The sequence below is a fragment of the Glandiceps talaboti genome, chromosome 4 (assembly GCF_964340395.1).
Source record: "Glandiceps talaboti chromosome 4, keGlaTala1.1, whole genome shotgun sequence".
Taxonomy (NCBI): Eukaryota; Metazoa; Hemichordata; class Enteropneusta; family Spengelidae; genus Glandiceps; species Glandiceps talaboti.
The window spans coordinates 14,059,306-14,087,248 of record NC_135552.1 but is presented as its reverse complement, the minus strand read 5'-3'; the positions used below and the strand labels follow the sequence as shown (position 1 = coordinate 14,087,248).

General features: G+C 36.6%; 2 protein-coding genes across 2 annotated transcripts; both read left to right on the top strand.

Moving 5' to 3' along the window:
* The first annotated feature begins 94 nt into the window (after positions 1 to 94).
* LOC144434202 (uncharacterized) lies at positions 95 to 11,041 on the top strand. Its single transcript, XM_078122655.1, has 2 exons — positions 95 to 205; positions 7,257 to 11,041. The coding sequence occupies exon 2, from the start codon at positions 7,361 to 7,363 to the stop codon at positions 11,039 to 11,041; it is 3,681 nt and encodes a 1,226-aa protein (XP_077978781.1). The 5' UTR covers positions 95 to 205; positions 7,257 to 7,360.
* Positions 11,042 to 20,644: 9,603 nt separating this feature from the next.
* On the top strand, positions 20,645 to 23,467 carry LOC144434201 (cytochrome P450 2U1-like). Its single transcript, XM_078122654.1, has 4 exons — positions 20,645 to 20,813; positions 21,151 to 21,806; positions 22,351 to 22,675; positions 23,238 to 23,467. Exons 1-4 carry the CDS (start codon positions 20,645 to 20,647, stop codon positions 23,414 to 23,416), a joined length of 1,329 nt encoding a protein of 442 aa, XP_077978780.1. The 3' UTR covers positions 23,417 to 23,467.
* Positions 23,468 to 27,943: the final 4,476 nt, after the last annotated feature.

Below are 27,943 nucleotides of genomic sequence, written 5' to 3'. Positions count from 1 at the left end.
TATATGCTAATCAGTAGAAAACCGATGCAACATAGATTGGGTCAACAGGTAACACTGTCGCTCATTTGTTATTTTGATGTCACACAATCGTTCAGTAAAACTACAAGTACTTCGACGTCTTTCCCTCTTTTTCTAGTTAGTTTTGAAAGGACTATATCTGTTATTTTATGTAACATAGAATACTGTATACGGAAATCATTCAGAGGTAAGTTTAATACATGAATTACGACTTACATTTTCTAATAATTCCACCATTCACAACAAGTCACCAGAATATTGGAATTTGGCACAATGTAATATCAGACTCGTCTTCTTTCATTTTTATGTATGTATATATATATATATATATATATATATATATATATATATATATATATATATATATATATATATATATATATATATATTTACGGCATGTTATTGTATAATATTATATTATACATATATATATTATATAATTTGGATTTGACACCAATTTTAAATTCACAGGATATTATTCAGGAAATATCAAGAACTACATAAACAATTTTGAAACAAGTCCGGACCGTAGTCCAGCACTCATTTTACTGGCGTTTGCGACCACATGATGAGCCAGCTGCAAACTGAATGCCTCTCGTAAGCTTAAATGAATGTTCACGGATCAGTTAATATGATCTTTGGCCTCCATTGTTGATATACAATATAATTCACGGAATAAATAGACAACTGTACGCAAAAACGTCAATTTAGCCTTAGAATTTTTTTATGATCCCCAAAAACATAAAACTATTTCTAAATTTAAAAAACTGTAAAAACTATTGCAACCTATCCAATTGGTGTCAATACCAAATCACCAGCTGCCACGTCCTCAGTTACGCGCATGTATGATGTGTGCCATCGCCATCTCAAACGAGACGGTTGCGTATGCAGTGGCACTGTTTCCAAAAAGGCTGTGTACATGGTGTAACGTCTTTTCTCTCAGCACTGGAACAGTATTTAACAACTAGATTTAAACCTTTATGTAACAATCAGTTCAACAATTTCGCGATGCACGCCACAATGAGGTGAATTTTAGCTGTATTTTAGCTCTATTTGTTCGGATTGTTTTACCATGCTTTTAAATCTATTGTACATGTTGTATGTACAGCGCTTTTGAATATTAATGAATAGAAAAGGCGCTTTAGAAAATAATTTAATTAATTTCCATAGCTCTCAAATTCGTTTGTTTTCTCGAAATATAAAAATCAGATCTGGACAGAAACTAATTATCTATACATATTTCGATATACGTACCTTTTAATACAAGTAACCTAAATACTTTGAACGGTCGACGGTCTAGAACAAAGCCAATCAATGTCGGAAAATTGGGGAAAAATTGACCCAACCACTGAGTACACTGCCCAACATTGCAACACAGTAACAACATTGACTTTTCTCATTTGCATTGTAAGTTGTGATAATATGTTACATGTAATACGAATATTAAATGCATGCGTTCTGGCAGCAAACTCGCCCTTATTATCAAAAGATTTATATTTTTACAAATAAAGAAGGTTTTCAATTTTGATCGAAGAATTTATGTTGGCGAATTCTCCAGCAAGAATTTTCGGTAGAAGGTTCGTGATTTCACCTGGAAGTTGAAGCTGACCTGGTTTGGCCGACGATCTCCTCTAGACTAGATGGAAAGGTACCAGTACTACCGAGTCTAACGGTTGCACTGTCATGAACCAACTCAATAATGCTACTACCAGCATCAAAATTGTTTGATAAAAAATGACTGTTCTCTTCCACATCGAAGTCCTGTAGCCGTCCGTCTTTTCTCAGATCTTTTAAACGTTTTATAGTGTTGTAGGATGATGAGGCCTGCTGTTTTGACTTGTCAAGTCCCAACTGATTTCCTCTTTTGTCTTTCTGTGAATTTTGTTGTGCTAACATGTCCATCTGCGTTTGCATGTTGTTTTCTGTGACAGAACTGTTGCCTTGCGTGAATTCCATTTTGTTTTCCGTTTGGGTTGATGCTGCTTTTTCTTGTGACTCAGCTAGAGGTCCACTTGCCTCGTAGTCCGTTGAACTCGAATTCAATTCTTCTATGACTCAAAGTCTGTCGGACTTTTGCTTGCCATGTTCAGTACCGTAGCCTGCGGGGGAGGGGGGGGGCAGGGAGGGGGAGGGGCAACTGAAGTCAAAAGTGACTGTACACCGACTCCTTAACTTGCTAATATGTATCGTACATCTCTATTGTACGCCGGCTTAAACTTTGAATAAAAATGTGTCCAGTTAAAAATTGTAACTTTTTGCAGTGTAGCAAATTAAAAATTCTTTGTGTGGGAAAGTACACAAGAAGTGCGCACATGCACTGTGCATTTTCCGCGAGTAACACTAACAGTAGTCTTGAAAGTCTCCTTCATTTGAAGATAGCAAGTCGCAATAATGTCAGAGAGTGAAACTCAACAAAAAAAAAGACGGAAAAAGTCGTTCAACGTGAGGTCGCCTGCTGCATGCAGTGACTTTGAAGATGCGCTCGATCTCATTTACATCTTGTTCCTTATATTAAAACATTTCCTGATAAAACGGCAGATCTCTTTTTTGAATATTTGGTGGCCGTGAAAAACTATTAAACTAGGTACACAGTTGAAGATCCACTTTCAATTGTGTTCGACGTTGTCTTTGGTTGAAATGTTGTTTGATATAGTAATGTCACTGCACGTGCACTGACACTAGCGTTATTCCGCAATTCATTTTGAAGCCACCATTTGCTATGGAAAGAATGGCCCTGAATTTGTAAACAGAGCTGTACCTTCGATATCAAAATCCAAACTTCGATTTCCATTATAATGATAATGACAGGAGAATCCACTGAGTTGGATTCCGACATAAAGGAGAGCCATAAAAGTTTTGGGAGTTGGGTAAAGAAAATGATTATTTTATTGTGTTACTTATTTGAGATGGAAGGTGGCTGGCTAAGTAGCTCCCTGTATAGGTTAGAGCTAATTAGAGACATCTCCTTATGCATGCGAAATCCACATCCTTTGTAAAGTAATCTCGTTTGAACTGTTATTATAGTTGGCTATCACTATTATTTTAATGCATCATTGTACCATATAATTTTATATCTCTGTTGTAGTGTAGGTGACAGTAGGGGTGGCTAAAGTAATGCTTGAGTTTCATTTCGCGGGGCTTAACATTTTTTAAGAAGAGAGGGTGAGAGGAGCAACAACATTTGTTTAACCGTAAAAGTTGTGTACATTTCCTAACTGTAGCTATGCAGACAAATTGCAAGAGATAGTATCAAGAGACAGTATCAAGCATCGAAACTCGACCTCAAATATTTGGCTATCATTATATATGGTTGGTTTTTATCCTTGTCAAGCATTGTGAAAAAATGAAATCAACCTACCTCCCCGATGTGATGGGTTAGATTGCTGTGATGGGTTAGATTGCCCATTGACCAGCTTTTTTACTTTTTCTGGCCATACGTGTGATAAAATATATATTATGTACATTGTTTACAAATTTATGTAAATTTGCTACCTTTCTCATGCATGGTCGCACCAAGAAAAAGTTCTGTTGGCATTATATTCAGTTTTAATGAGTAATTTGCATAATTAATTAATTTCGGTGATTAGCTGGGTTTTTTATATCTTAAGACTGCAAGCTTCAAATTAAAAATTCAGACTATATGAATATATCAACCATAACATTGCGTATATGTCCTATGGAGTTTGTTGATATAGTTTTTACTTTTAATGTGTAAATTGAATAATTAATGATCTTCAGCAATTAAAGAGAATGAGAATGAGAGAAATATATAACACATGCTTTAAATTTGGTGCTTTTGCCTGAATGGTGGCCAAATGAGCAATCATGATTTACTGCATAACTCATCAAAAACTTTAATGCTTGGAGACATCATAATTCAAGTGTCTATCTCAATTTTATTAGGTGTAAACGTTCTCTAGAGATCAAGCCCTTTCATGTTGACTTTGACCCCAGGGTCAATATGCATTCCTATATCAATGCATGTCAGACTTTTGTGTGTGTGACGTCAGAGTTTTCTATCCTTTCCTGCATATCACAGTAACTTTTTAGTATTTATTTGTTGCTGTTATTTTCCTTTCAATCATGTAACCATTCAATCACTTAGAAGTAAAGTATTTGAGAGGGTATGTTTTCTACGATGGCTTGTTGTCTATCGGAAGTCCACTCCTATATGCATCATCAGGGCTGAGTAAAGCACTGTGCATAGATATTATATAATTTGGATTTGACACAAATTCTAATTTCACAGGATATTATTCAGGAAATATCAAGAACTACATAAACAATTTTGAAACAAGTGCGCACCATAGTTCAGCACTCGTTTTACTGGCGTTTGCGGCCACATATTAAAGCGTGTACGCCCATCACAAAGAAAAAATAAAATAGCCTAAATACTAGATCATCGTAATGTTCAGCGAACGATCTGATATTGAAATGTAAAAAGTTTGAGAATAAGATGTACAACTACCTTCATTGAACAGGTCTGTACAGTAAAATGAACATTTTGTTTTGTCATACCTCCATGGTCAGGCAAAGAGTCTGAGTTCAGTTCCATAAATATGTACACAAGTTCACGGCATAAATGTTATATAATTCGGACAATTCGGCTAAGATCTTGGGTTGCTGTTATACAGATAGCTGGGTCACCATTATTCTTCCTTGTATAGATCTTGCCGTTGTGGGTCCAGATGAATTCCACTGCTTTGTGTTGCGTACGTAGTTGGTTTGCCTCCTAGAATAGATGACATTGTTTATTTGTTGGGGTTCAATGATGTACAAACGGTTGTTACTCGTATATCCGATGTTACGGGCGGTTTTGTCTTTAAGATGTTTCTTTGAGTTGTACAGTTTGTTGCGGACGGTACGTCGGACGAATTTAACGATAATGGTTGCAGGTTGGTGTTGACTCTGACGATTTGTTCTGCGGGGTCAACGGTGGGATATGTCAATATCGTCTGGTGAACTGTTCACCGACTCTTAACACGATATATGTCATCAGTATCTTCATCATCATTATCATCATCTTCTTCTTCTTCTTCTTCTTCTTCTTCTTCTTCTTCTTCTTCTTCTTCTTCTTCTTCTTCTTCTTCTTGTAATCCCGACAATTATAAGTTGTTTCTGCGGGTATACTGTTGCAGATCATTAGGTTCAATTTGTTGTCTTCGCAAGCTGTTCTTTCAACCCTTTGTTTTCATTTTTGAGGCTCTGTAGCTGCCGTGTAAATTCGTCAAAAGAATTACTGACATAAGTGACAGACTGTTGTAGGTCTTACAGTTTGCCTTCCATGTCAACAAGTTTATCAACTTTGGTAGTGAGATCGAGAAGTGTAGCTTGGATGCCATCTAGTTTGGAGTTTTTCCATTTTGTTACTCAACTCTCGATCGTCATTGTCGGTTATATTGCAGCCATCTTGGCAATGCTTTGACTTAAATGGTACTGGAAAACGAATATTGTTACATCTTTGACAGAGGTGGAGATCACCTTGACACAGTCTATCATTTCTTGGCATTTCATACTTGTAGGTTGGAGTGAAATCAGTCGCAAAACGTTTAAAAACAGGCTAAACACTAGTATTTTGCACGAGCGACGCATACACACGTCTTCACAGTTACGTCATTGTGATCTTCTGTGGTATTATCAGAGTCTAAGTATATTGGACCAGTTTATTATAACATACCATGAATATTACTGAGCAATTTACGTAATTAATGGTTTTCGGTAATTAGGCTATATCTAAAAAATGCACGCTTCAAATTCATTATAACTTGGTACATACATTTGCGATACCAAAACGCATGTCTTGAAAATATTATCGATTTAGTTTCTAGTTTAAATAATTTATTGGCATATTCCGGTAATTAGACGCGATGACCACAGAAAAGAAAGTTGTTGTTTCTGGTCAGAAAATGTTGCCTAAAGTGGTGTGACGACGCGATTTTTTTTTGTTAATTGTTCATGATTAGTTCTGCAGTTGTCTTCCATGAAGTAGCAATTAAATAAATGTAGGGAGAGTTATTTTGTGTTTTGCCTTGGATCTGCAGTCTGCATTGGCTGGACAAACACGAGAAAAAAAGAAGATCAAGGCGGGGCATTTAAGTGATGCAAACTGACCAGAAAACAATTCTTCTTCTTTTTTCTTGGCTTTAAAATATGTTTACAATGGGCGCGGAGTTCACAAACAGGTGAAATATTTGTCATCGTTTCAATTTCGTCAAATATGGACATATCATTTTCAAATTTCACACACTAATGCACAGATGAATAAAGAGAAATCGTATTTTTTTAGATTTTCGATTAGAAGTTTAGGAAGTATTATATAGACCGAGAACCGTCTCCTTCTACCATTTTCTTTTCCGATTTCTCCTGATAACAACAGGGCGCGCCACTCAGCAAAATCTTGACAACTTCCCGTAGTGATTAAAAGGAGTGTGAAACTTGTAGGATTTGGAGCAGATGGTACATCTGTCGGTCGAAATAGGAATGTATACATTTTACCCAGTGACGAAGTAGGGCAATAATACCGTATTACTTCACTGTATTAAAGTGTTATTAAAAGGGTTACGATGCTTACCATGAAGTATGTAAACTTTCTCGCGTAATTATAGCAATGTTATGAGGCATTGAATTTCGTTTATTATTTGCCGCTAAAACGGGTGTGCATATCCCGGGTATGTAGGGGATCACGAAAGCCGAGTGAATTCGAGGATGCCAAGCTTTCCTGTGCTGAGAATAGGAGGCGGGCATTTGAACAACTTTCATTGGGACTTGAAAAATCACATATATAGAGCTAAATTTCTTCCATAAATCATGACATTGCAAGACTATACCCTTACGGAAGGCATTCAATTTAAATCTGGTTTTGGTATTTTTATTATCTTATGTTTTTGGTGGAAATACATTTAATTCAAGTAGTCAAGTTAGCATTTGATTATCAGTTGGAAAGTATACAATTAAAGCCATTTAACGTCCATGTGTAATATTTTCAACAAAGCCTGTTTCTACTGTACTGTGAAAGAATACCAATGCTTATCACTTTTCTGTGTGATTGGGCACAGGATCCCGCTGTATCACACAGTTGTGTCTCTGTTAACGTTATTGTTAGTCTGGAGTTGAAATGTGTCTATCTTTATGTCAAAAACATCATGTCTCATGAGTGAAACATCAAGCCAACATCATTACTATTGTAAAACACATTGTATTTGATTGGATAACTGGCTTACATTTCAATCAATTTACAGGATATCACCCAATCACATAGAAGATTAGAGAAGTAACACGACGCGAGATAGTCTTCAAGAAAAGTTGACTGATTTGTTCAGAGCTACCTGTACACAAGGTCACAATGTGGCCGATACGGAGATCGTTTCTTCGTTGCGGTTTTGTATTATTGTTCGTTTATATCCTTTTCCTTATATACATCCAACTCGAGAAAATACCAAAAACATCTCAACTGTCACTGGTGTGGTCAATGCGTGTATCTAACCCTACACGTTCGAATCACAGTATACCCGATGGTGAAAAACAAACAGCGCCACCAAAAGCCAGAAGTTCATCAATAAAGGACACAGTTTACGTCATTAATAAAGAAACGAAATGTGCAGATTCCCAGATGTTAACTTTGTTGGTACTGGTTTTATCAAATGCTAAAGGAGGGACAAGGCGAGCTGCAATACGAAAAACTTGGGGTAGAGGTTTAGCTCTCAATGCAAATGACAGCCGAGTGATTTGTTTGTTTCTTGTTGGGCCTACTACAGACACTTTTCTTCAGCAGTCCATAGAATCAGAAGATTTTAATCACAACGATATTATTCAAAATAAATACATTCTGACGTCATCAAACATATCATTGTCACATGATGTATCGATAATACACCATTGGGTGACAAATTACTGCAGCAATACCCGCTATGTGTTGACAGTTGACGATACAACATTTGTAATACTGGACAATGTTCAACGTTATCTTAATACAGTTTCAATGGTAGATTTTGCTGGTCGTAAAGTAGACAACAACTATCGCCAAGTGAACGAAAATCAAAATAGCAGTATATCGGAGTCTGATAATTCTCATCTTGATAAATGCCAACCAGTTTTACTGTCGATCGACGTCATTCGTCGAGTGTCAGTTTTGTTGCAAAGAGAGGGGTTCCAACCTTACACAAGTGTCAACTCTTACTTTCGTATGTTAGACGAAAACCAACACATCTCTACGATTGACATCGACCAATTTGATATCAATGGTTCGAGGAGAACACATTGTGGGTTACAAGACACTTTACTGTCGTGTAATGTAGAACCTAGACTCATGTACGCACTTGGGCGACGTTTAGGTGATGTAGTCGTCGAGAATACAACATCTCAAAATACTAAATCCGCGGAAAATTTCGATTCAAGGCTTGGAAGAAATGAAACATATGATAATTTTCCATTCATTACATTCCCAACAAATGCTGGAAATCCATGTGGTGATCACGAAGCTATTTTTCTTCTCCTGATAACAGTGTCAATCCACGAGAATGGAGAAGTTAGGCAGACCATTAGAAATACTCGTGGACGAATTATGAAAATCACGGGTAAAAAAATAATTCAAATGTTTTTCATAGAAAACTTGTATGATAACAGACTGTTAAGGGAAAATGACAAATACCATGACATCATACTTTCTAATGTTAATAGAGGCGACAAAAGATCTAATAAGACGCCAACATTTCTGAAATTTCTAAAGTGGACGTCTACACATTGTCAAAATGTAAAATTCATCGCGAAAGTTGATGATGACGTGTTCGTAAATCTTCGGCATCTCGTGAAAATGCTATTGGACTCACCAAGAAATTGCTATTTCACTGGGTATATTTTGGATGTTACGAAGACACCAATCAACGAACGTAATAATATTTTAACAATATCAAAACAGAATTTGTCAGAAAGATTTCCTCCTGTCCCGAGTGGATTTGCATATATTATGACGTCAGACGTAGCTAAAGAATTGCTGTCATCTGCCCAGCCGGAAAGAGTTTTCCTGCCTGAAGAGGTATATATGGGTATGCAACTAAGCTATTTGGGAATTTCAATACTGCATCATGGTGGATTTGATATGTCGGGTTCTACACAGGGTATATGTGGCTTGAAAAAAATAATCGTGTCCAATAAGGTGATGAGTAATATGATGTTCGCAAAATGGCAAGATCTGGAGGAATGGGGAAATTTCAAACGCTGCAGTCAAAATAACATTGAATTGAAACACAATAAGTTGGAAGGAATAGGCGTTGAAGACGGACAAGTATATGGACTAGAGTCAACAACCACCAAAGAAAATGGAACTGGACCCTTCCTTATCAATCACCCTAACAGATGTAAAACCATCAACACAACTGACGATGTATTCGTACTGGTAGGCGTCCTTTCTCATCCAAAGAACGAAGAGTTGCGCAGAGCCATTCGAGAAACCTGGGGTAGCTCTAATACTGATTCAGAATCGGGCCTCCGAATAGAAACTATATTTTTCATAGGATTGAGCGACAGTGGAGAGGGTCAGAAGTCAGTTGAGAAAGAAAATTTTGAGTATGGAGATATCATTCAAATCAATTTTGTTGAATCTTATCAACATTTGGTTTTGAAAACACTTTCCATTCTAAAATGGGCGTCTGAATATTGTACAACTGCCAAATATTTAATCAAAGTTGATGACGAGGTGTTTCTGAATTACCATAATTTCATCGAATTTTTACAATACTCTCCGAGAAAGAATTTATACATGGGAAATCCAAGACTAAGTTCGGGACCTATGAGGAGCAAGCTGCAGAAGTGGTACACGCCATCGGAGATTTGGCCAAGTAGTTCTTTTCCGCCGTTTGCAAATGGTGGGTCGTATGTCCTGTCAATAGATTTGGTATCTAGAATCATAGAGAAAACTAAAGAGATCCCAATATTCAAATGGGAGGATGTTTACATCGGTGTTATTTTGCAGCAGCTCGGAATAATGCTTTACCCACACATACATTTTGACATTGATGTTGAAGGAAAGTATCGCCATCCATGTATTTTTCCCTCTGCACTTGCTTCTCATGGGTTTACCGCAGAAATGAATAGGTTTTTCTGGAAAATGCTGCAAAACTCTTCCAGTTTAGGCAAGTGCAACGGACGAACTCTGGAAAAAGTGAGACCAAATTTTTATACGTCTTCCATTGGAGAGAATCCATCGAGTCAGACAACATCCAACAAAACCATGGATGTGATACACGCACCACTCCAATATTTTTCGATTGAAAAAACTAATCCGCCATTTCTTATAATTTTTTTGATGACATTACCCAAAGAGTATGAATATCGCAAATATTTCCGACTGCTGTTAAGTCGGTCGGACGTCCTTCGTAACCAAATTATGGTTCGTTTTGTCGTGGGCACATCTAGAGAATTCAAAGATGACCTATCGACAGTAGTTAGTCATGAAAATGAGCTTTATCGAGATATTTTGCACCAGACGTTTATTGACACACCACAGAATAACGCCAGGAAACTTCTTTCAGCTCTTCACTGGGCTACTACTTCAAGGTTACCAGGAACATTTGTTATGTTTTTAGAAGCAACTGTTGTTCACGTGAACATCGAAAATGTGCTGCGTCATTTACATTCAGCACCTCAAACAAATTATGTATTTTGTTATAAGAAATCAGGTTCTAAAGCTGTACGCTCACAGGCCGAATATTACCCGTCACATTGTGATAAAAGAGCTGCAACAATAATGTCGTTCGATGTTGCAGAAAAAGTCGTTGAGTTTTCACAAAAAAGACCAATTGTTAAATCTTACGATATTTATTTTGGTATTTTGCTCCATGATTTGAATATTACTATACAACATGGAGATAATTTTAATGTTAGAGGACTTAATAAACGATTGTATGATGTTCAAGACTGCTGTACAAATACTACGAGTTTGACGTGGAATGGTTTGGGACCATCAACTTTCCCGTCTATGCTGAAACTACTTTTGAGCGATTTTCCTGAAAGATGTAAAACTGGGTAAATGGCTCACAAGGTCAAAAATAACATGTAGTGTTACGGATGACAGAATACAACTTTCTATTGTCAAAAACCACCTGTTTGATCACGGATGTTTTCCAAATTAGCATATCACGTGGTTTGAATTTGTTTACATTTGAATATGATAGTACATTGCCTTACCTTATTTGTCAAGAGCAATTTTGAATATATAATTGACATTTTTCTCATTTATCACTCATGTCAGTGAAAAATGTTACAATCTCATTGCCTTATTTGGTCAGGACAGTACTATTGTTGACTGTACAATTAGTAAACCGTCTTATTTTTCACCACTGTCAAAACAAAAACAAAATAAAATAAAAATACTGTTTTATCACCTTATATGGTAAGGAAGGCTTTTGGCTACACCAAGCCTTGTTTCGTTCTGATGCAACATTTCCAAAATACCAGGTGGAGAAATGCGTTAGGATTGATGGAACAAGGTATTTTGTGAATAGTGTATACCACTCATTCCATAACGTTGGCATATTTACCTTTTTAAAAGTACGTTATGTCAGATATATCATTGAAGGTAAATGTCTTATGTTGGGTCTACGTATTTGATAAGATTGCTATTCGCGTGATTCGCCGATGTAATCTACTAGTCAGTGACTTATTAGAAATTAATCAGGAAATTCCTGTTGGGAACTGTATCCCTAGGTGACAAGGTCTAACAACTATAAAGCTGGACGGAGCAATGACGGTTCAATTGCTTGACATACAACTCTTAGAACATGATTGGAAACAAACTTTGAGCAACGAAAAATTGATTTGAATCGTACATCCACTATGTTTCGTGATAATTCTAAGGTTTTTCTCACTCCTATGGATCAATTAGAACAAGAGAATGTCAATTTTAATAACGATCCACTAGGATTCACTTTATTTTCAACTTCGAGTTGGGCGACTTTGGATTTACCATGTTTTAATCTAGCCCTAACAATATATTTGATGTGGAAGATGAGAAATTTAAATATAGCGTTGCAGATCTCACGGGCCAAAAGAATTGAAGCGCAGGAAATTTCTTGGTTCATATCTACATTCCCATCGCCTACAAAAACCAATGGACCTGCACATAACACCGATTATGTCAAATATATTGTTGAAGCACTGTGTATCTTTGCTCTCTGTTTGATATTCAGTGGTACATGTACCTATAAATACTATCTTCGTACAATTAGACAATACTGTCAAAAACTAATGATTACGACTAAGAATCAAGAAGAGGATCCCGTGAGATGCATATGATTCCGATGCTGCACGTCCAATCTAATAGTAGTAAGGACATTACCCTTGTCACTAACTGTACCGTGACAATTCATGAAAATCCCTTAGAAGGCCCCTTCACTCATAAAGACGTTAGGGAAGGGAAAATCGACATACCAGTCATAACTGACATACAACCCAGTACTGCCTACTGGTACCGTACATCTCGTCCATCGAGTGCTAACGAGATCTTACACAATCCAGTTGAACATAATAATGCACATTCACAACATAACCAATTGCGTTTAACATGGTTTACAATTTGAATATAGCGCCACTGGAATTTTGATAGTTGATAAGTGTCAATTTTGACGTTTTGGACTTTTGAATTTAATTAATGGTACTTTATATTATATACTTCAATTTTGATGTCAACATGTTGATGTCTTGCTAAGTTTCTTGATTTTATTAATTATTGAAATAAGGAATTTTGAACTCTGGACGTTGAGATGATATTGAACTCTGCACTTGAGACAACTTTGAACCTTCTACGTTAAGGAGACATACTTTCAACTTTGAGCATTAGCATAAGTAACTTTGCACATAATTAAGAAAATAAATAGGTTAAGATAAATAAGTGATTTTTAAAAATCTTAGAGATAAGAACTACAAATTTTGATGAGAGACTTTTCCCATTTTAAGGTATTTTTAGATAAGAGTATTTTTACAAATTTAAAATATTAAGTACATTTTGACTTTAAAATGTCGACATGCATGACTTTTACTATCGACGTGTGTGGCTTTCAGTAAAATTTTCACATATTCTATTATGATAACACTTTAACGCAATAATACAAAAAAAATTCAAACACAACAAAAAACAAAAGAAAAATGACAAGCATGACCTACTTTTCCTGTCTTCAGCAATGACCTTACCAGTGTGTCACTTTTAAGTTCTCGATGTAGGAATTTTCACAATATTCCGTGAACTTTTTCTCTACAACTTCTAACGGAATATATTTGATTTCGTTTTGCATTTTGAATTTGTGTGTGTTTGGGACAAAACATTCTGGATGGGGGGGGGGGGTGTTACAGGTCAAGGGTTATACACGTCTTCTTTCATGTAAACAAACCATGAATCTAGCAAGAAAACACGTGTAAGATCAAATTGATTAATGAATGAGGCTGAGCAATGGTCAGGTCATATTTTTCTATATATTAAGTAGAGGTCACAATTATATTAAGTAGAGGTCACAGGTGTCACAACAAGTGATGAATTGTACTTCAAATGATTTCGACAGCTGTTTTTTTAAGTAAGAATATTTCTAAATATTAAGGTAAAGAAATGAATGTTTGTTGTGAAGAGTTTGTTTGTTAACCATATTTGTATTACAGGATGTACATTAATTTAAATAAAATGTTGGTGACGTATACGGTTGAAGCACAGTGGAATTTGCTTCAGAAATACTTTTCAGATTGTAAGAAGGCCTTGAACGAGAGACACTGATTTGGATGCACTCCGTGAGCAGGACTTCACGGAGACAAACACATTCTATGAAACATTGATTCCCGGCTACAAGTGAATTAATAGGGAGTTCGATTGTATCACTCTTATGCTGGAAAATCGTATATGTCATTCAACCCAAAAGTAATTGCTGTGTCTCTGTTTTGAGTTCTATTCTCCTTAGATTGCGTCCTATATAAGATCCTGGTACAGCCTGGGGGTGACACAATAGCTTATTAGTAAGGACGTTTACTCTTGAATTCTGGACAATACCAACAAACACCAAGTTCAAGCTGAGTAACACTAGTAGTTCAACTTTTTCTCAATCGTAATGTTGTTGTTGTTGTTGTTGTTGTTGTTGTTGTTGTTGCTGTTGTTGTTGTTGTTGTTGTTGTTGTTGTTGCTGTTGTTGTTGTTGTTGTTGTTGTTGTTGTTGTTGTTGTTGTTGTTTAAAATGATATCACTTGTTTAATGAAATTATCAATGTATTTCAGGATTTTGAGTTGCCATTGAAGAGTACCTGTATGATTGATTTTGCAAGTCGAAATTAAATTCAAAGGGGTTTATTTTTATCTGGGAAAAACATAGGCGTGACTGTGTGAGTGAATGAATAGTCTGGCCAGACATTGTATGATAGAGGACTCGATAACTATTGAATAACCATGCGAATTATCGTCAATGTTAAATAGATAATCGCTGCAATTCCAATCTTTGAAAGTAAATTAACTGTCTTATAATCAGACTTTTGATCAAGAAATAAGCACACGTCATAAATATTCCAGGTTTAATTTCTTACCTTGCACTTTTCTCATTTTCTATCGATTTACAAGATCATTAAAGAATTTCATTAATGAAAGACGAATTAATTTGCATATGTTAATGTCTGACGGGAACATCAGACTTTGGGAGGAGGTGATAGTGTTACGGATGACAGAAATACAACTTTCTAATATTCGCAAGGTTTTGACGTGACACAAGGTCACAGTGAACTCTCGTACTTGCTGTCAAGGTCAGAGGTTAGGGAATTAATACACCATCAGGATCAAAAACTCAATACTGTACTACATATTGGAGTGAAGCTAAATAAGGGGTCCCAATTGGTCCAATTACTCTTAGATGAAGGGCCTACATCAATGCTGCAAATGCTAAAGGGTATACACACCTGTACATGTAGCTGTAAAATCGCACAGAGTCGAAAATCTCAAAGTTCTGCTACAAAATAATGCAGACATCCAAACCAGGGATGGGAAGCACTGGCTGGCAATACATTACGCTGCAGAGTCTAGTCATGTTCACATCATCAAAGTTCTACTGATGAACCATGCTTCTAGACATCACAGAGTAGAGATAGAAAATGCCGACTGTGTATTAGATTGCAGTGATTCGGTGTGACTTGTAAAAGGGAAACAAAACAGAAGTTTGGCACTTTATCAGTGTAGATATGTCAGCAAACGAACTCTCTTCTTCAATTCGTGGAAGAGTAAAACTCCCCTCGATGTGGCTGACTTTGGCAAAGTGTTGAAATCCGGATTGGGTTCTAATCCAGAACCACGAGTGTTTCAGTCCATTAAGAAGGAATATGCGGAAGGAGATTTAGACATTGAAGCCATAAAAGTGCTAGTCAGGGAGGGAGGGGCCCCAGTCACGTAGGGGATGATCGACAACAAACACCAGTACACTCAGCAGTTTTGTAAGGAAAGCTTAGCGCTGTTACAACACTAGTTGAAGATTATGGGGCTGATCCAAACACTGAAGATAGTGAGGGAAATACACCAGAGTATCTTGCAAAACTCAATGAATTGCATGATATTGAGCAGTGGGTTTGTTAATGAGGCCATCAAATACACAACTCCGCAAAACATCTCATCACCAGATGTAGTAGAAGTATCAGCTAGTTACAAAGATGCAATGCCACAAGCTTCATCAGACATACCCACAGTCGTGAAAGATGAGCAAATAGTGTCTGCCTCAAGAGGGGCTACACCAGAATCAGTTCATGGCAGAGGCTGTGAGAGGGGACTGGTAGCATATAGTGAATGTTTGAATGGGAGTAGTTCTAAAGGAGGTGATTCTGATAGCAGTTCCCCTTATGAAGATGATATTAAAGGTGATCGTGAAATTGAAAAGTCTGAGAAACTTAAATTGTCTGTAAATGCAAAGAATGCAATTTGCCATCGGGATCAATCTGATCAAAGCGGTGAGAGCAGCTGTATGCCAACTACAGTAATTTAAACCTGCAGAAGATATAAGGTTCAACATTGCCTTGATAAAAACAGAAAACTTGTAGATGGCGAAGATAACGATGATGATGATGATGATGATGATGATGATGATGATGATGATGATGATGATGATAATGATGATGATAATGATAATAATGTGCATGTGCATGTGCATGATGATATGCATGGTGATAATGATGTGAACTCTTCAAAAAAAATAAACATGTGCCGTCACACCACTGCGACTGATGTAATGTAAAAACATCATCGCAAACACATTAAAATACAACCAGAAACCCGGCACCATATCTCACATTAGAAGTATTTTTTTATCAACTCATCAACATCTCACTAGTAAATACAGAACTTTTATCATTGGAGACGTGAAAGTTTTCGAAATTTGGTTATAAGTACGAAAATGAAGTTCAACAATGGCATTGATGCCAGAACTCCCACCCCAACCCGCACCCAAAACTAATGAAGTTCACTTAGTGTGTTTGTGTGGCAGTGTGCGATCATCCCATATACACTTTGTGTGATTAGAAAAGAAAAAAGCTAATACTTTGATTTTTGATCTAGATCACACTGAGATTCCACTTTCTTCTTTTTGATTGCATGTTTGAGGTTCACGTAGGTGAAACTTGAGCTGTAAATAGATTCCTTATTGTGACCATTGTCAATGTACATGTATCTATAACCCAGAAAAGTTTGAAGTAAATATTAAACAATTGAATTTAAATGGTATATACCTCATTTGGAAAAAGTGTGATGTATGATGTTGTTTCACATCAAGTTGTACGTAATAACAGTACTATATATGCACATGACTAATTAATATTCTTGGATGTTTACCAAAATCTATTCATTACCATATGGAAGATATGTGACAAGTTTCATTTGCGGGTTTTTTTTAGATATCGTGTCCACAGACACACACACAACCCCCCCCCCCCTTACTGGAGGTAAAAATGAAAATAAATGAACAATAACTTGAAGATTGGTTGCAAATCAATCCCATGACGATAAATAGCATTTCACGAACCATCCAAATTAAGCTATTACTTACATATTGTAGACACGTTGCAGCAATTATGTGTGGCTAACACCTTTTAGATCATGTATATAGAGAATACAGAAGCAGATAAATATACAAATTCATTATTTTTGGTGCTAATATAACATTTTACTCAATGGCAGTCATATTTGTAGTCAACAATCATGACGTACCACATAACCAGACTACATTCGCGTGTCTACCCCCATATTAACCAGGTTTATACTTTCTTTTGAGACATTGACCTTTGGCCTTCACATGGATCTCCAGGTTCAATTAATCACTATCGAAATTCAGCAGTTTCCTGCATTATCACAGACACTTTGTAGTATTTATTTGTTGCCACCAATTTCTTTTAAATCATGTCCCCATTGCATTCAGTTACATAGAAGTAAAGTATTTGAGAGCTGTGTCTTCTAAGAAGAATTGTTTCTCTTGTGGCATATAGTAAAGGTAACACACGTTAAAGTAAATGGTATATGCATCTCATCAAATTGGACTCCCTTCAGCCTCGTTTGACCCTCAAACCTTGTACGTTAGATTCTGGAAGCTTTCGAAATGAAATATTTGTAAATATATAGTTATTTCTATCTCTGTTTTACTGCTGTGTGCGTCTTTAAGAAGAACAAAGGCGAGGTTGATTTTATCTTGGCTCCATTTCAAAAGTTGTTCACACAAACCCTTCATCCGCAACCTCTCTTTAAAAAATTGAATTTAACAATTAGTTTATCGGCCTAGCAGAGACCTGCTGTACAGTACTCGGGTGAGGCATTCTGGGAAATAAACATAAACGCTCCTAAATCACCTGAATCCTTGTATAAACAAAGCTGAGAGCTAGTGTTTCAAAAGATGCAAAGTTCCCTACTTTGCTTTCCAAAATTCCATTGCCCAAAAACTAAAATAAACAAAATACTAAACAAATTTATCGACCAGTGTCGAAGCCCTGTGCACTACTGACGGATAAAATCGACCACTAATAGAGATATTGTCTTTTGTAAGTAGGTGAACACGTACAACAGAATATATCTATAGGTTGCTGACGACAAGAAAATGGCACAGATGCAGCTAGTGCAAACTTAAACTATCAGACCACAATAGTGGGTCTGAGCTGAGAGTGAGAATGGAAAGATCTCTTGAATTCTATTCGTACGAGTAACAACTTGTTGACATGACGTTTTCATTGGCTGATTTCTAATCTTGCAAACCACCCTTTGTGTATGCGCAATGAACTGTATGACTCTACCGGGTGATTACTGACATTGCCCACCTTCACGGCATTGATATAGTTGCCCTTAGTTAATAGTTGCCCTTACAAAACAGAAACTTGGAACTGTTTTACTTTCGACAGTTCGGTAAGTGTTCGTGAAATTTCTACAACCTTATTTTTTTTTAACTTCCGGCACAGTGATCTTTCAAACATCTATTTTGTAATAAGTATGAAGAAAGTGAATTTTGTTTGCACAGGTTGTAAAGTAAAGTTTATTGTTTTCACTTCGAAGTATCGACCATTTGTATGGTTTCCATGTCGACCTACATGTATACTGTTCTCAATCATTTTACTTTACTCTAGACAGCTGGGGTAGCTAGACATTCGAACAAAACAGGCTGATTAGATAAACCCGATAGACCCTGAAGGCGTTTTTTTTTATTTTGCAAGATGTTATTGTTGTTTGGTGTTCTCCTGGCTTGGGTTATGGCACCTCGTTTATGCTACATGTCAGACAGTAAATTATTGCTGTCTGACATACAGTAAATTGCCGTCTGACATTTGCTGCTTTTATAAATATAGTGTATATGCAAGTGTCAGTGTGTGTGTTGGGGGAGGGGGTGTCTGTGCTTGTTATGTGACCAGGGAGTGAATAACTATCACATTCACTATTTGAACACTTACAAATGGTGCACACAAACGTTTATAACATTGGCCTCTTAGTGTCGTTCTGACCCAGATTTGTGTTAACATTTTATGACGGTTTGCGTACATTTAGAGAAGCGCACATGGGCAGTAGAGATTCTATAAACACAACGAATTGAAACAAAACCTCTGAGGCGTAGCTAGTTCTCTAATACCTTGAATTTATAAACCACTGATTCACGATGCTTTCATGTGATTTAGGGTTTTTTGAGATCGAACATGTTCAAAAGAAGGTGTCACCCACGATGTAGTGAAAATTCCACACTAAAAAGTGCACTTACATTGTACAAGGTGCCACACTGTACTGTATACATATGGTCACCTTCAGCTATTCAAATAACAACGTAATGTCAAGATCTCAACTCCTTCACAACAGAGAGTACTATGGTGCATATGTAGTTGTTCAATAATAAGAACAAAAGTAAGATTTACTTACAGAATGAACCTTGCGCGATATTCTAAGGTGGGTAAATATCCGGGGCAAATCTAGACGAGGTCGAGAAGTCATGGTTCACTGCCCTGTAGTATCAAAGATTTTCTATGGCTGATCCAAACCAATGGTGACCATTCTGCAAAACGCAGAGACTGCATTATATATATGGGTTTTTTTTCGATTTTTACTTCTTCTTTTTTCTCACGGTACTATAAAGAAAAGAACTAAAGTAGTGGAAATACAGGAGTCATTTATATTGTCGTCTTTATCATCTTAAAAACAAGTAAAAATCTTAAAAACAAGTAAAAATCGAAAAATATAAAGAAAACTGCAGATTCTGAAATACTGTTCCTCCTACGCCTATGATAGAACGTATAACGTGGTTTAGCCTATTCCGCATGTATGTATGTGTGTGTGTATGTATGTATGTATGTATGTATGTATGTATGTATGTATGTATGTATGTATGTATGTATGTATGTATGCATGTATGTATGTATGTATGTATGTATGTATGTATATGTATACAAGTATGTATGTATGTATGTATGTATGTATGTATGTATGTATACAAGTATGTATGTATGTATGTATGCATGTATGTATGTATGTATGCATGTATGTATGTATGTATGTATGTATGTATGTATGTATGTATGTATGTATGTATGTATGTGTGTGTGTGTGTATATGTATACAAGTATGTATGTATGTATGTATGTATGTATGTATGCATGCATGTATGTATGTATGTATGCATGTATGTATGTATGTATGTATGTATGTATGTATGTATGTATGCATGTATGTATGTATGTATGTATGTATGTATGTTTTTGTTTATTCATTCATTCATTCATTCACTCATTCATTCATTCATTCATTTTATATTATTTTATGTATTTGTTTTTGTTTGATTGTTTTTGTTTATTTTATTGATTTCGCTTCATCACTGTCTATGCACATATTGTATCTTGTTTGAAAGACATTTTGACGGTGTATTGCGTTCAAATACCCTATAAATGTATCATCAAAATACAGAATAATTTATCATTCTCGTTTCATTTGCTATAATCTTACAGGCACCATGTGGCTGCTTTCATTAAGCACCCAGTCTATTTTAATCATCGCTGTGTTACTACTAGTTTCACTACAGTGGTATTTTCGCTGGTTTCACAAAACTAACTTACCTCCAGGTCCGTCGTTTTGGCACCTGATGAAATGTTACCGAAAACACAAAGGCAGAATACATGAAATGTTTGCCGATTTGGCTGATCACTTTGGTCCAGTATTTTGTATCAAAGTTGGTAGGAAAAATGTGTTCGTTATTAATGGTAACGAGGCAGTGAAAGATGCATTGGTTGGTCATGCTGAAGCCTTCGCTGAGAGACCATCCATTGATAATTCAGCACTTTACTCGGGAGGTAGGTTGATAATACAATTATTACCAGTTAATATTGTGAATCAAATACAAACTCTAGCTTTCAGAAAAATTTCATTCTGATACGTGAAATTATTATTTGCTAAATACATTTTTTTCAAAGCAGTTTTAAATCCTGTAGAATTTGAGTTGTGGAAACCACATGTTTAAAATATCACATTCTCTCTCTCTCTCTCTCTCTCTCTCTCTCTCTCTCTCTCTCTCTCTCTCTCTCTCTCTCTCTCTCTCTCTCTCTCTCTCTCTCTCTCTCTCTCTCTCTCTCTCTCTCTCTCTTCCCATTTTCCTATTTATACAAATGTGTTTTATTTCTCATCTTCCAGGGGTTGCTTGGTGTAAATATGGTGAAATATGGAAACTTCGTCGTCGTTTTACAATGGGGGCGCTACGATATTTCTTCGGTGCTGGCAAACGAAGTCTAGAAAACACAATAAATGTGGAGTCCCGCCACCTAGTACACGCCATCAAACAAAATAATGGGAAACCATTCGACATGAGGCCTGTCATGCACGCTGCTGTCGCAAACATTCTCTTTCAATTTTGCACTGGAAAACGTTTCGACTATGCGGACAAACAATTCTGTCACATGCTGCAATGTATAACTAGATTTTTCTCACGTCCACCATCGGGGTTTCGTACCCCAGCATTCCTTCGGAAACTGATAGCATACTTCAAAAACGAAAACGATATAGATCCGGACGAAGATAGCCTGCAAACTAAGCATCTTCTGGAAGACTTTATCCGAAAGGAGAGAGACAGACACCAGTTAACCTTTGACCCGAACGATCCTAGGGATATTATTGATTTACATTTATTGGAAATGAAGCAAGGGGAGTCAGAGAAGCAGAGTGTGGTGATGACAGATGATTTCTTGGTGTGTGATATATTTGATTTGTTGCTGGGAGGATCAGATACAACGTCACAGACTATGATGTGGATTATTCTCTACTTAGTCACACATGTTGATCTACAAACCACGGTACGTAGCATTAAGCTTATACATATATACAGTAATTGACATATTTAATTTCATTTTATATTTTATGTTTCTATTTTATCCATTTTTTATAATTCAAGTGTAATATCGTATCATCGCTGAGTACAGTTACCTACGTCTCCTGAACTTATTAACTTATAAAGCGGGTTTTTCAGTTGACCCTCGACTTGAGTTGACTTTGCCCCCTGCCACTTGATAGTAGCTCTTGGAAATGATCAAGGAACTACGATACATCTACGTTCAACCTTAACGGAGATGCGTCGGTGTTATCGTATGGAAGCGCATATTTCCAGAGCCATCGCAAACTAAGTTTAGGGAGAATACAATATTGAATCTCTGATGAAAGGGTATGGATGAAAAAATGTCGAAGCAAATGGGACAACAGGTGGTACTGAACTTGACGATTCAATGGTGGTACTTTTAGGTTTCATGGAAATATATTTCTACTCATGTAATGCCTTCTTATATTCGAATTGTACTCATTAAGTCACACTTTTACGAATTCTACAACTATTTTTCCACACAGCTGCAGAAAGAAATGGACGCTGTAATTGGTAAGAACAAATCCCCTTCCCTGGATGACAGATCAAAACTTCCTCAAACCGAAGCTGCCATTTCCGAAGTCTTACGTCTCAGTCCGACTGCACCTCTGGGTCTTCCACATTCTACAAGTGATGACGTTACCTTTCGTGGTTATGCCATCCCCAAAGGTTCATTGGTGTTCTTCAATATTTGGTCAGTCCATCACGAGGCAGATCATTGGTCCAAACCTGGAGAATTCAAACCCGATAGATTTCTAAACAGCGACGGTCAATATATCAGAGCAAATGCTTTTATGCCTTTTGGTACAGGTCAGTCCGAAAATTTTCTTGTTTTCAGTCTTGCAATAGCAGCTTCGTTTGTATGAGATATCTGATGCTGTGAGTTGAAATATCATCATTTCACTCTAGTGCACATGTACAGACAGTATAGGGTATTAACCGGTAATCAACTGTTTGGTATTTATGTGGAAATTCGTTGCAATCTTGTCATTGTGCACGCTGTAACTGATAGACAGAGACCATGTACCATTACCATTACCGTCAGACTATTTCGAACCAAATACTCTTGAGACTTCACTCTTTTTCTTAATATCTTGTACGCCTCTAATGTACACAGACAGAAAGAATTTGTTACAAAATTAAACTTAACGAATGACCATGATTAAGCATATATATAAGAGCGCCAGCAACGACGGATCTTTCAGTCTAACAGAAGTATCCAACTCGAAGTATCATACAAAGCTATTAGTCAAACTCCGCGATTTTTTCTTTAAGCTAATTGTTATGTATACAATGTAAGAGCGCCAACAACGACATTGTAGATACTTCAGTCTACTCCAAAGTGAAACTCCAGGACTTTTTTCTTTCATAGGTAAGCGTCTCTGTCTTGGTGAACAACTTGCAAAAGCAGAACTATTTCTATTCATGGTGAATCTGCTTCAGCGATTTGATCTGAGGTTGCCGGACGACAAACCCAAGCCAACCTTGGAGGGAAAAGTTGGTGCACTTTGGACACCGCAAATTTTCCAAGTATACGCGTCTGAGAGATAAATACATATCAAAGACTGCTTAATGCGAATTCATTTTGCTTTTTTCCCGTGTAAGCGCCATTTTCAAAAACTAAATTGTACATGGGGTTCAATATTGCTTTAAACTAAAATTAGAAGAAGAAACTTTTTTAAGGTACAAGATTGACAGATATATCATACACTGGAGTCATGATGGGCGAGTGGTTAGAGAGGCCGGCTTGAATCGCTGCCATTTGTTTCTGTGTCGTTGACGTCCTTGGGCAAGATTTGAACCACGACTGTGCCTCAGTCAACCCAGCTGTATAATTGGGGACATGGTAGGATAGAGGTTGCAATTAATGATTTAATCTATGCGCTTATAAAGGCTGCAAAGGGAGTTCAGGAAGTATAAAGGGCCATTGTGCCGCTATAGACCTGTGCCCAGGGGTATTGTAATAACGCTTTGAGCACAAAGTGGGAAAGCGCTATATAACAATAGCACCAATGGCATTGTAGAACAAGTGTATTTGGCTGTTGCTATGGGAGTGGTCTTGTTGCTAGGCATATTTGCATACATTTTCGTAAACTTTATTCAGTGGCCTACCCTTCCCAGTTTCATCTTTGCAATATAAACCATCACGTGGATGTTGCTGTGGGCGTGGTCTTGTAGCTAGGCATATTAACATACATTTATTGATTCTTTATTCACTTACCTACCTATCTCCTTATCCCTGTAATATGCATTATCACTTCACTGTTGCTAAGGGGGTAGCCATGGTTGCTAGGGCAAGTTGTGCCAAAATGTTTAAAAACAAAAATTGCAGATAACACCTATAGAAATCCAGAAACATCTCTAACAAGTTTCAGTCCCATTCACCATGTAGTTTTCAAGATACAAGTTTTTGACAAAAATGTAGGCCTAATTTGCATATTGCGGCATATTGATTATCATATTGTGACTACATTTTCATGTACACATCCCTATAGGCATCCCCATTAAATTCTAGTAGTTTTGAATTACAGATTTTTGACCAAAATGACACATTTTAGCCCTAATTTGCATATCACTGATGAGACTATCATATCAAGAATGCACCTTAATCCAAACACCCCTTAAAACGTTCCCACCAAATCTCAGCCCAATCTGCTCAGTAATTTTGTAGACTTTGAACAAAAAGACATATTTTATCCCTAATTTTTATATCACCGATGGGATCATCAGGTCATGAACAATTCTTAAACTAAACACCCCTAAAAATCCTCCCATCACATTTCAGGCCAATCTGCCCAGTAGTTTAGGAGTTTAAGTTTTTTTACCAAAAATCACATTTTTTGCCCAAAACGCACTTTTTCATATGTACAATTTCCCATCAACACGCCCTGTCCCCACGAAATACCAAGGCAATTGGTCTGGCGGTTTTTGACTTTAAGTGACTGTCGTTTACGCACACACGCGCACACACACGCACACACACACGCACACACTCATTCTCAGTTCAGTTGTGCTAAAACCCAATATTATATTTATATATATGTGTGTCTGTGTCTGTGTTTCAGAAGTCTTATCTCAAATATAAATGCAATGTCTTTTCCGCGAAGTTAAATCAAGGAAACATTCAGATTTCTGATAGTAGTAATCAAAAGAAGTTGTAAATGCTTATCACAATACGAATATATTGGAGTCGCCCCGTCCAATCCCTAGTATCGGGTTTGTAAGTCATAAGTGTGAATATAAATGTGCAACCTTCAGAGAAATGAAATTAATGAATAAACATATATAACCATATGTTCTCTTATTAAACGTCTTTTGTATACTCAGTTAATTATGTGTCAAAGCGTGGGAGTACTTCGGTACTGGTTCTGGTTCCCTTGCGACTGACTGTGGTATGTGCTTTAAACTTTGGCCTGTGACGTCATAGTATATGCTAATCAGTAGAAAACCGATGCAACATAGATTGGGTCAACAGGTAACACTGTCGCTCATTTGTTATTTTGATAAGTCACGCAATCGTTCAGTAAAACTACAAGTACTTCGACGCCTTTCCCTCTTTTTCTAGTTAGTTTTGAAAGGACTATATCTGTTATTTTATGTAACATAGAAAACTGTATACGGAAATCATTCAGAGGTAAGTTTAATACATGAATTACGACTTACATTTTCTAATAATTCCACCATTCACAACAAGTCACCAGAATATTGGAATTTGGCACAATGTAATATCAGACTCGTCTTCTTTCATTTTTATGTATGTATATATATATATATATATATATATATATATATATATATATATATATATATATATATATATATATATATATATATATATATATATATATATATATATATATATTTACGGCATGTTATTGTATAATATTATATTATACATATATATATTATATAATTTGGATTTGACACAAATTTTAAGTTCACAGGATATTATTCAGGAAATATCAAGAACTACATAAACAATTTTGAAACAAGTCCGGACCGTAGTCCAGCACTCATTTTACTGGCGTTTGCGACCACATGATGAGCCAGCTGCAAACTGAATGCCTCTCGTAAGCTTAAATGAATTTTCACGGATCAGTTAATATGATCTTTGGCCTCCATTGTTGATATACTGTAAATGCTTCAATCACGTACAATATCGGAATAAATAGACAACTGTACGCAAAAACGTCAATTTAGCCTTAGAATTTTTTTATGATCCCCAAAAACATAAAACTATTTCTAAATTTAAAAAACTGTAAAAACTATTGCAACCCTATCAATTGGTGTCAATACCAAATCACCAGCTGCCACGTCCTCAATTACGCGCATGTATGATGTGTGCCATCGCCATCTCAAATGAGACGGTTGCGCATGCAGTGGCACTGTTTCCAAAAAGGCTGTGTACAACAGTACATGGTGTAACGTCTTTTCTCTCAGCACTGTAACAGTATTTAACAACTAGATTTAAACCTTTATGTAACAATCAGTTCAACAATTTCGCGATGCACGCCACAATGAGGTGAATTTTAGCTGTATTTTAGCTCTATTTGTTTGATTGTTTTACCATGCTTTTAAATCTATTGTATGTACAGCGCTTTTGAATATTAATGAATAGAAAAGGCGCTTTAGAAAATAATTTAATTAATTTCCATAGCTCTCAAATTCGTTTGTTTTCTCGAAATATAAAAATCAGATCTGGACAGAAACTAATTATCTATACATATTTCGATATACGTACCTTTTAATACAAGTAACCTGAATACTTTGAACGGTCGACGGTCTAGAACAAAGCCAATCAATGTCGGAAAATTGGGGAAAAATTGACCCAACCACTGAGTACGCTGCCCAACATTGCAACACAGTAACAACATTGACTTTTCTCATTTGCATTGTAAGTTGTGATAATATGTTACATGTAATACGAATATTAAATGCATGCGTTCTGGCAGCAAACTCGCCCTTATTATCAAAAGATTTATATTTTTACAAATAAAGAAGGTTTTCAATTTTGATTGAAGAATTTATGTTGGCGAATTCTCCAGCAAGAATTTTCGGTAGAAGGTTCGTGATTTCACCTGGAAGTTGAAGCTGACCTGGTTTGACGGCGATCTCCTCTAGACTAGATGGAAAGGTACCAGTACTACCGAGTCTAACGGTTGCACTGTCATGAACCAACTCAATAATGCTACTACCAGCATCAAAATTGTTTGATAAAAAATGACTGTTCTCTTCCACATCGAAGTCCTGTAGCCGTCCGTCTTTTCTCAGATCTTTTAAACGTTTTATAGTGTTGTAGGATGATGAGGCCTGCTGTTTTGACTTGTCAAGTCCCAACTGATTTCCTCTTTTGTCTTTCTGTGAATTTTGTTGTGCTAACATGTCCATCTGCGTTTGCATGTTGTTTTCTGTGACAGAACTGTTGCCTTGCGTGAATTCCATTTTGTTTTCCGTTTGGGTTGATGCTGCTTTTTCTTGTGACTCTGCTAGAGGTCCACTTGCCTCGTAGTCCGTTGAACTCGAATTCAATTCTTCTATGACTCAAAGTCTGTCGGACTTTTGCTTGCCATGTTCAGTACCGTAGCCTGCGGGGGAGGGGGGGGGGGGGCAGGGAGGGGGAGGGGCAACTGAAGTCAAAAGTGACTGTACACCGACTCCTTAACTTGCTAATATGTATCGTACATCTCTATTGTACGCCGGCTTAAACTTTGAATACAAATGTGTCCAGTTAAAAATTGTAACTTTTTGCAGTGTAGCAAATTAAAAATTCTTTGTGTGGGAAAGTACACAAGAAGTGCGCACATGCACTGTGCATTTTCCGCGAGTAACACTAACAGTAGTCTTGAAAGTCTCCTTCATTTGAAGATAGCAAGTCGCAATAATGTCAGAGAGTGAAACTCAACAAAAAAAAAGACGGAAAAAGTCGTTCAACGTGAGGTCGCCTGCTGCATGCAGTGACTTTGAAGATGCGCTCGATCTCATTTACATCTTGTTCCTTATATTAAAACATTTCCTGATAAAACGGCAGATCTCTTTTTTGAATATTTGGTGGCCGTGAAAAACTATTAAACTAGGTAC